At 54.8% G+C, this 9,140-nt stretch overlaps 1 protein-coding gene across 2 annotated transcripts in view; it reads left to right on the forward strand.

Moving 5' to 3' along the window:
• Positions 1-9,140, forward strand: part of LOC113956177 (probable E3 ubiquitin-protein ligase MID2) — a 75,998-nt gene that overhangs the window by 64,379 nt on the left and 2,479 nt on the right. Inside the window, exons 8-9 of one of the 2 annotated variants that reach the window (XM_027662423.1) lie at positions 1,977-2,138; positions 8,759-8,966. In XM_027662423.1, the coding sequence (XP_027518224.1) occupies positions 1,977-2,138; positions 8,759-8,966 (370 nt within the window). Of the gene's footprint in view, positions 1-1,976; positions 2,143-8,758; positions 8,967-9,140 lie in introns of those variants that run through there. The other variant, XM_027662424.1, reaches the window with a different exon arrangement.

Here is a 9,140-nt window from a genome sequence, read left to right on the forward strand (position 1 = left end):
CCCTGAGGGCGCATGTCAGGAGTGTCCTTCTTAGCTGGCTTGGGTTGCTATTGCTAGGAAGAGTGAAGAAAACACGAGTTAAATCTCCGAGGAGAAAATGAATAACATATTGTCCCTTGGAATAGCACAGCCGGGTCCGGGTGAGCCCTGGCTGAACTCATGCATGAAGAGACACTGGAACACAGAGCAGGAGTCCGGGAGGCTGACCAGGAGAGGAAATACCTTTCCAAGGAGCACACAGTTGGCCTGTGGAACCCATCCCCTTCACGCTCCCATCAAAGCCAAGAGCTCAGCAAGAGCCGGACGTTTTTATGGATGACAAATGCTGCAATAAAAAGGATTTTTTTATGCTTTAGCGAGGGTAGGAGCCCTCAGTCTTCAAGGCCAAGCTCTTTGTGGTTGTTTTGGGAAATAAGCCTGCCTGGGAGGCCGAATCCTTCCTGCTGTCGTCTCTCAGCCACTTTGTTCTTCCTCATGGAGGATCCCCAGCTGGTCCTTCCTGCAGGGAGGTGACAGCCACCAGTGCCAGACTGGAAGCTGTGTACTATGACGAGAGCAGCTCTCTGTGTAGGCTGCAATCAGGATCACATCTGTTTTATTTTCTACTTCACATCACATTGCTCTGCGCCCCTCGGCCATTCCCATGTGTGTTCTAAACCAAATCCAGGCTGACAGGGGCTGCAACCTGCCCTTGTCCTGCGGCTGAGCCAGCCACTGGAGATAAACGAACACCCCACGGAAGTCATTGCAGAGGAGGTGTGGAGTGTTCCCAGCTCCTGCCCCCAGCCCTGCATGTGCTGAAAACCCTCCTCCAGTCACCATGAATTCACAACCCACTCCTCACCTCTCACCAGTTCCAGTAAGCCTCCAGCTACTGCTTCCAAGCCTCCTCCTTAGTCCTCTTTTGGCTCAAAGCCCTGGCCCTGTGCTGCAATAGCTGCCCCAGAGCTGTGTTCAGGAAGCTCAAGCACTGCTGCCATGGTGGGTCCTGGGCTCTCACTGCCCCAGCCCCCCAGTTCCCCCCAGACCCTGCCGGATCCCTGTCCCCCAGCACTGGCTGCTCAGGTGCTCATGCTGGCTGCAGGTGATCCTTATGCCAGCCATGCTGGTGGCAGGAACAGCCTCAGTGGCTTTTCCCCTTTCCTGGAGCACTGTGTCACCTAATGTACAACATAACATTTCCATACATGCCAGGCCTTGCAGCTCCAACACTGCAAACCACTGCAGCAGTCAGGCTTGGCACTTCCAGCGTCTTGGATTTTTCATTCCCTCCCATTTCCAGAAAGAGTTCAGGCTCCTGAATGATTTCCAGGCATCTGGATCCCTTCACTGAGAGCTCTTTTTCTTTGAACTGCTCTGCAGACTAGTCTGCCCAGGGAGTTGAAGCATCAGCATCCCTTGGCCTTATTACTTCCCACCCTGGAGCACTGAGCACCAGGCAGGAACAGGATTCAGGTGCAAACATGTTGATTCGATTGCACATACGTCCCTTTCTGCTTCTGGAATTGCTTATTGTGGACCAGGAGCAGGAGAGAGACTGTCCTGTGGGAGCAGAGACATGAGAGAGGATGATAGTGGGGTGAGGATACGATGGTGGTGGGATCATGGTGAGCATCACCCCCTCCTTGGCACCAGCAGTGACCTCTGCCATCTGCCCTGGCTGAAAGGTGCCACTGGCTGAATTCTCCTTTCTCTGCACCTCTTCCCCATCACTTCCCACGGCAGCATCCCAAGGTGCCAGCACGCCAGCCCTGGCTCTGCCTCACCAACATTGCCTTGATGTGATAATGGAAGAGATTCTGAGTTGCTGGGATTTATCATCTCTGGAAATTTCCCTGCAGGCGCTCTGAACTCCCAGGCAGGGGGTAAATCCTCCCGAGGGACGCGCGGTCGTGAGCTCTGCCTGAGCAGCATGGGGACTTTGTATTCTGTCCTTCCCTGGCAATAAATCTCTCCCTGCCTCTCCTGCACTGCAGGTCTCTACAACTCCATGGACAGCTGGATGATCGTCCCGAACATCAAGCAGAACCACTACACGGTGCACGGGCTCCAGAGCGGCACCCGCTACATCTTCCTGGTGAAGGCCATCAACCAGGCGGGCAGCAGGAACAGCGAGCCCGCCCGCCTCAAGACCAACAGTAGGTGCCCAGGCACTCACCTGGCCATGGCAGGTGGGGAGGGGAGAATTTCAGGGGTGTTGGGGTGTGGCTGAGCACTCCCGGTGAGCCCGCAGCACCTGGCACAGGATGGAGACTGTGGGGTGTTTAAATTATTGAAGTGCCCCTCTTGGTGCCTCTGCTCCTTCCCTGCCTTGGGATAGTCTCCTGCTACCCCATGTGGTGCCCTGTGCTCCTGTCAGCACCCATCCCTGGGGTCTTTGGAGGTCATAAAGGCCCATCATTCTGGTGGCTTTACATCCCTGGGCTTTTTGAGGCTAATGCACAGAGTCCCAGAGCAACTGTGTTCTTGTGTGTGCCTTTGCTCGCAGAGAGTTGTAATTTTAGGGAGCCATAAGGATGTTGAAAAGTGTCTCCATGGTGGTGGATGGGACTTTGCAGCCACACACAAAGCAGAAGTTGCACTTTCCAATGCCCCGGGGATGCCAAATGTGTTTAGGGAAAGCCAGACTCGGAGACCAGTGGTTCTGGCACAGACAGAGCTCCTGGGTTTGTGGTGGAAAACCTTTTCCCACTGACCCATAGCCTGGGGGGATGCCACGGAGGGAGGGACAATGTATGGTCTTGGAGGAGGGAATAAGTTGGCTCTTCAGGCTCCTACTTACTGTCTGATCTGTGCCCACATCTCTCTGGTGCTCCCATGTCTCTGTGCAGCCCTGGTGAGCACAGCTCTCCGTTTTCCCATCTGTCCCCTTTCCCAACAATGGATTCTACCTGGACGAGGCTTTTGTGATGATTTGTCACCTACACCTCCTCCTTTTCTTTGCACGACGTTAAACTGAATAAAATGACATTGAGGCAGTGGGACTGAGGGAGCTGCTGGGGAGCAAACTCCAATCCAATCTGCCTGTTTATTAAAAATTTATCCCTCTTGTGGCTGCTGTTTTTCAGCGCTTGCCCAGCTTTGAAAAGCACTCCTTCTGGGAATGAGGAATAGGCAGCTTGGGAAGCCAGGAGCGAGGGCGGTTGGCCATGGCAGCAGCTCCCGGTGGACAGGGGTTGCTTTCTGGGATTTTAGCTGAGTGTCAGTCACCAGAGCTGCCAGCACGGCACTGAGGGCTTCTGCTCAGAGAGAGACTCAGTTTGATAAGAGCCTCATCTGGTTTTTAGCTCCCCTTGCTGCAGGGATGTGTCTGCAGCAGCTTCCTGCGTGTTCGAAACCTCGAGCAGCCTCACCTGAGGCACTGCACAGGTTATGTGTGAGTGTGATTTTGTGTGTGCCAAAGCCCCTTCCACAAGGACTGATCCTTCTCTTCCCACTCTGGGCAGGAGAGGCGTGTGGCACTGATGGGCACACATCCCTCCTTGCCACCGGTCTGCCATTCCTTTGCCATCTGTTTGTGGAAACCTCTGAATTCCTGAAGGTTTGATTTAACCACATATGTGGATATAATATAAATTGATATACTTTCTCCTGTGGCCAGCTTTGGGGGACAAGGGCTCCTTTGGGATGTCCGATGGTACCACCACCCCCTGCTGCATCCCCAGCGTGCCCCCGCTGGCCGTTCACCCTGCCTGTATTTGGGGCCAGGGTTTCTCCTTTTCCTGTGTACAACATCCAGACAACATCACACCCACGCTTTCCCACTGCTGTAACCTTGGTGCAAATGTCAGCAGCTCAACACGGAGACGGCCCATTAGCATATTTCACAGCCTGTTCTGTTCCAAAAGTGATGTCTGGAGAGATCCCTCCATTGCCAGAAGGTCAGTGTCAGGACACATTGATTTCCGCAGTGTCGGCGCTGTCAGTGCTGGTGCTAAATCTGTGTTCCCGAGCAGAAGAGCTTGGGAGAACAGGTTTGGTTTAATGGCAGGGGGACCTTCCTCTGCTGAGGCTGGACCTGAGCAGGACATATTTAGGAGCAAGTGTCCAAAAGTGGATAAAAGTGCCAGAATGCAGGGACAGGCCCGGCTCTGGCAATAAATAAAGTGCAGGGAAGGTGGGTTTTACAGTCTTTGCCTTGACCAGTGCAGCCTGATCTCATTCTCCCTTGCAATTTTTCTCTTCACGATTTCTGCATCTCATGGCAAAACCTCAGTGTAGTACAGGATGGCTCCATCCACATCTCATCCAAGATGTCAGGTGTGGATCTGATGCCTGAGCAGCAGGCTCTGAACTACCCGCTAGAGACTGGATTGTGTTAGTGCAGATGTTTTTAAGGAGCAGGATGTGTGTCCCTGTGTTCCTGCAACTTGGTTTGCATCCTGGGCAGAATGTGTTGGACACCTGCAGCCAGGACAGGGATGGTTCCTTGGGAGTGAAGTGCATATCCATCCCTCCCTTCTACCCACACATGTCTTCAGCCAAATGCAGTCACTAGCTGTCCACCCTCCCCACTCCGCCCCATCCCTGTCCCCTCACAGCCAGAGGAGTGGGGTGCACAGGAACTTCTGTTCTGTGGGGCATGGGCTGGTGTGGCACTGGTGTCACCCCTGCACTGACCCCCCAATGGGGTGGGCTCCTGTTCCCTGGATTTGGCTGAGTGTGGGAGGTTGTCTCCTGCTCCTAGGGATCTCATTCCAGCTATTTCCATAGCTGTTATGTAAAGCAGCAGGCAGCCTGTCCTGGCTGTCCCTGTAGACAGGGACAGGAGCATCCCAAGCCAGTGAGCCCCTGCTTACAGCTGTGGCTGCGGGAGCCCTGCAGGGTTCAGGGCAGTGGGGTGGGTGCTGGGGGTCCTGCAGGGTCAGGGGGAGCAGGGCCAGCACACACCTCCCTCTGCCTGGCTTCATCCCCACACACCACCAATGACCTTGACTGTGTTCCTGGTTGCCCCCTCTTTGCTCTCACATGCCTGGTGCCAGACAGGATTTCCTCTGCTCCACTTGGACACTGCCACACTCTAGCTGCAAGGAAGAGAGGGATAATCCAGCTGATAAATGCCCCAGGGGTGCAGCCAGCTGTGTCCAGCCCTGAAACCGGCTGTTTCCCCACAGCTCCCAAGCCCCCTGCAGGGATGACCAGCATAAGGCTATCAGGAATATCCCAGCAAGCTGAATTTATGGGATAAAGGTTATCTGAGTGACCAGCCCAGGACATACACGGTAACGACAAGAGCAATCTTTGCAACCCCAGCTCTCTGCCAGGCAGTGCTGGGGGGCTGGAAGGGTGCAGTGACCTGGGGGCACAGGGGACTGTGAGGGTGGCTTTGGGCAGGGAGCAGGTAGCGAGGGCTGCTCTGCCCTCTCGTGTAGTGGGAGTTCCCCTCCCTTTGGCAGCTCCCATGCTGGGGATTTGAGGTCGGGATCATCACAACTCTGTGAAGCCTGTGGTTTCCCAGTGCCAGGGAGATATTTTGGGAAGGGGGCTGATGGGAGCAGGCGCCTGGCCGTGTCCTCTGAAACACCCTCTGACCTATCCCAGCCCGTGTGCTGCTGCCTCCCACCCCGCCCATCGCAGACACTGCCTGCGGATGCGGCTCGAGCGCCCGGTCCAGGACGTGCCAGCACAAACCAGTGACAAGGGCTGGGCTCCAGTTCTTCACACTGACCTTAACGAGGGGTCGCCTTCAGAAACAGGGCTGTGAGTGTCTCTCTGCTGACAGAGCCAAGTATTTTTATACCTCACTTCCTCGGAGCTTGTCTCTTTGCATTACTGCCAGGAAAAGATACGGCAGAAAGATCAGAGCAGCCAGAGGAAGGAGGGGGCAGGTCAATCCCAATTTGCAGCTTTAGTTTCAGGCCTCTCAACTCAATTATCCAGCAAATTGGGCTCCGAGGAAAACCAACACGAGCTACCATGAGATATTGGAGCATGGCACGGAGGAGCTTCGTTCTGCAGTTGCACTTGAGAGCTCTCCAGCCTCGTGTTATTGATGTTGCAGTTGTTTGCAGGGTTCCTGGGGTTCTGGGGGTCCCCAGCCTTGCCCAGCTGTTTGCAGGGGTTCCCAGACCTGGCTCAGGGCCCCTGTCATGAGTGGTGTGGGTGTTTCTCCTCGCTAGGACTCAATGTCCATTGCCAAAAATGGGAGCATGCAGGAGGAAACAGCTCTTTGTTCCCAGAGCCAGGTCAGGGACCCCTCAGGTACCAAAGTATGAGGGTGAAGATGTTTGCAGGATTTGGGGTGTTTTCTGCAGCTGCCATTTGCTTTGTCCTGAGGAAGGTGAATCCCTATGGAAATAGTCTCTGCTGCCTGTGTGCTCTTTACTGCATCTCACGTGAAAACACAGCAGAAGAACCCACCAGAACTCAATTTGCTTCTTCACAACATCTTGGGGTTTTGTTTGCAAATCCGGGGATAGTCTGAGGGTTTCCAGAGGGAAATCATTGAAAAACGAGGTGGTCACATGAAGCTCTGGAACCAAGAGTGCTGGGACATCACCCAGATTTGGTCTGGCTTTGGGGAAAAAACCCCAGCAAACCACCATTGAATGTGTAAAGCCGAGAGCACGGGATGTTAAAAGCACCAGAATTGGGTTTCATGTGGAATTTAATGTAGTGCCTGCTACTCCTGCACTTTGCAGCAGCCTGGGTCACCCCCCTGCTCCTTGCAGGTGCCAGCAGCAAGGGGCTGTGGTGGCACCCTCTCCCCACTGTCCCCTCTGGGCACGGTGGCTCCTACCACAGCCACCCACAGCCACACATTGTCACCAGTGTCACTAACACAGACTGCCACAGAAGGGCTAGTGTGGGGTTTCCAGCCCTGCTGAGGCACCCCGTAGGCAATCCCACAGCTCTCGTGGGACCCCACACTCAGCCCCTTTCCCGCCCAGCCCTGTGGGTTTGTGGGCTCCAGCCAGTGCTCCCTGGGGGTGTGTGCCATGCATGGAGCAGCTGTTTCCCAGAGTAGCTTTTCTTTTACAGCAGCAGCCAGGAAGGGTCAGCCACCAGCCCTCAGCACCCAAAGGTGCTCCTGTGTTTTACAGAGGGGTAAACTGAGGCACAAGCTCTACCTGCAGCCATGCAAGGGTGGACCAGAATATCCTCAGGGCTGGGCACACTCCTTTAGATATGCTAAAATCATAGTGCTGTACAGGGAAGCAAAAGTCTGTCCTGATCCAAGAACAAAGAGAGAGATGGGAGAACGCTGGAGTAGGGAGCAGTGAGGCTTCCCAGGTAACCCTCCCCTCACCACCCCATAATGGAGGGCTTTGGTTTGGGCTTCTCAAAACACAACCTTCTGGCTTCTCCTTTCCACATCTGGTGAAAGGAGAGGAAAAAAAAAAAAACAAAAACAAAACATTGAAGCAAAAGGGATTGTGAAGTTTCCTTTACTCCCTGAAAAAAAGCTCAGCGTGGGTGAGCAGAGCCACCCTGGCAGGGAAGGGGGAGTGTCAAGGGCTGGGCAGTGCAGGCAGGACTGCCCATGGGCAGTGATGCACCAGCCCCCCGACCCTCCATGCTGAGGATGTCTGTGTGCACGGGTGTTTTCCTGAGCCCCACCCGTGCCCTGGCAAGGCTGCATGGCACCAACACCTGGAGCCTGTGGAGAAACCCTGATGGTGGAATGTGTGGGGGAGCCGGTGCCCAGAGCGATGGCGCTTACTGGCATGAGGGAGGGCAGGTGCTCGCAGGGCTGCATGGGGTTATCCATGCAAGCAGCACAGCCAGCACGTGTCCTTTGGCAAGCAGTTTGGCTTTGTGTGCTGGTAGTGTCACAGAGGAGATGCACTTGGGTTTCAAGCCAGCATCAGGGATCTGCAGAATCCGTCAACCTCAGTTCTGTTAATTGTGGAGGAAGCCTGGGCTGGGCACTCATTGCCAGCCTGGTGCTCTCACCTCCCATCCAGCTCCGCTGGACACGGGCTGGACCCGATGCCTTAGACATGCTTCCACACCCTGGACTGTGCTCTCTGAGCAATGAGATTGTGTTTGGCAGCAGAGTACGGATGCATAGCAGACAAGACGCCAGCTATGTGCCCTCTAACACGTAACTGCAGCCTGAGCACTGTGAGGAGCAGTCTGTGCCAACAGCTGATGGGATTCAGGGGCGGGCTCAGTGCCACTGGGCTGCACTTAGCCCAGCACTTACTGGTCTGTCCCTTTCCTGTGCTTATGTCACTCTTATGACTGCTAATAGTGTATAGATCCATTCAGGAATTCAGGCTGCACGCCCTGCCCAGGTTTGGCTCGCAGTGCATCCATCCTGATGGCATCTTCAGTGTCATTCCCATTACCAGGGGACACCCTTGTTTCTGCCACATTTTGCATCGTCAGTGGAGGACAAAAGGAAACTTGAAGGGGAAATAAACACTGGAAGGGGGTAATACCCAATAGGGAGACCTTGGACATCCCCAGCCCCTCATTTGGGGGTCCCTGTGACAGGACAATGCAACCCTTCCCAACAGTGCTGCTCTCCAGTCAGGATCCTCCCCCAGGAGCAGAAAGCTCACTCTCTGGAGCTTATATATCTTTGCATTTTCAAGTTTCACCTCCTTTCCCTCTCTTTGGCCTGGCAAGGTGAGTGAATGTGCTGCTTTTGTCCCTCTGGATATCTGTAATCCAGAGTTCTCAGCTGGTGGGGGAACCCGTGGCTCATGGAGGATAGCCAAAGAGCCCATGACAGACCTTTTCTGCTGTGTTCTCCCTGCACAGTGATGCTAACAACACAAATCCTAATCCATGTGTCCCCTCCCCACAGGTCAGCCATTCAAGCTGGACCCCAAGATGGCTCACAAGAAGCTGAAGATCTCCAACGATGGGCTGCAGATGGAGAAGGATGAGAGCTCCCTGAAGAAGAGCCACACGCCAGAGAGGTTCAGTGGGACGGGCTGCTATGGGGCAGCCGGCAACGTCTTCATCGACAGCGGCTGCCACTACTGGGAGGTCGTGGTGGGATCCTCCACCTGGTAGGCACCACCTGTGTGTGCGGGGGGTGCTTTCCCAGTCCAGCCTCTGCCAGAGGTTTTTTGGGCATGTGGAGCTGTTGCTGTGCCACTGCCACAGATAGGTGGGCTCTGGAAGCACAGAGTGCTGCTTCCACAGGCAGGTGGGCTCTGAAAGCACGGGGTGCCTCTTCCACA

The sequence above is a fragment of the Corapipo altera genome, unplaced genomic scaffold (assembly GCF_003945725.1).
Source record: "Corapipo altera isolate COAL_440 unplaced genomic scaffold, ASM394572v1 326, whole genome shotgun sequence".
Classification (NCBI taxonomy): domain Eukaryota; kingdom Metazoa; phylum Chordata; class Aves; order Passeriformes; family Pipridae; genus Corapipo; species Corapipo altera.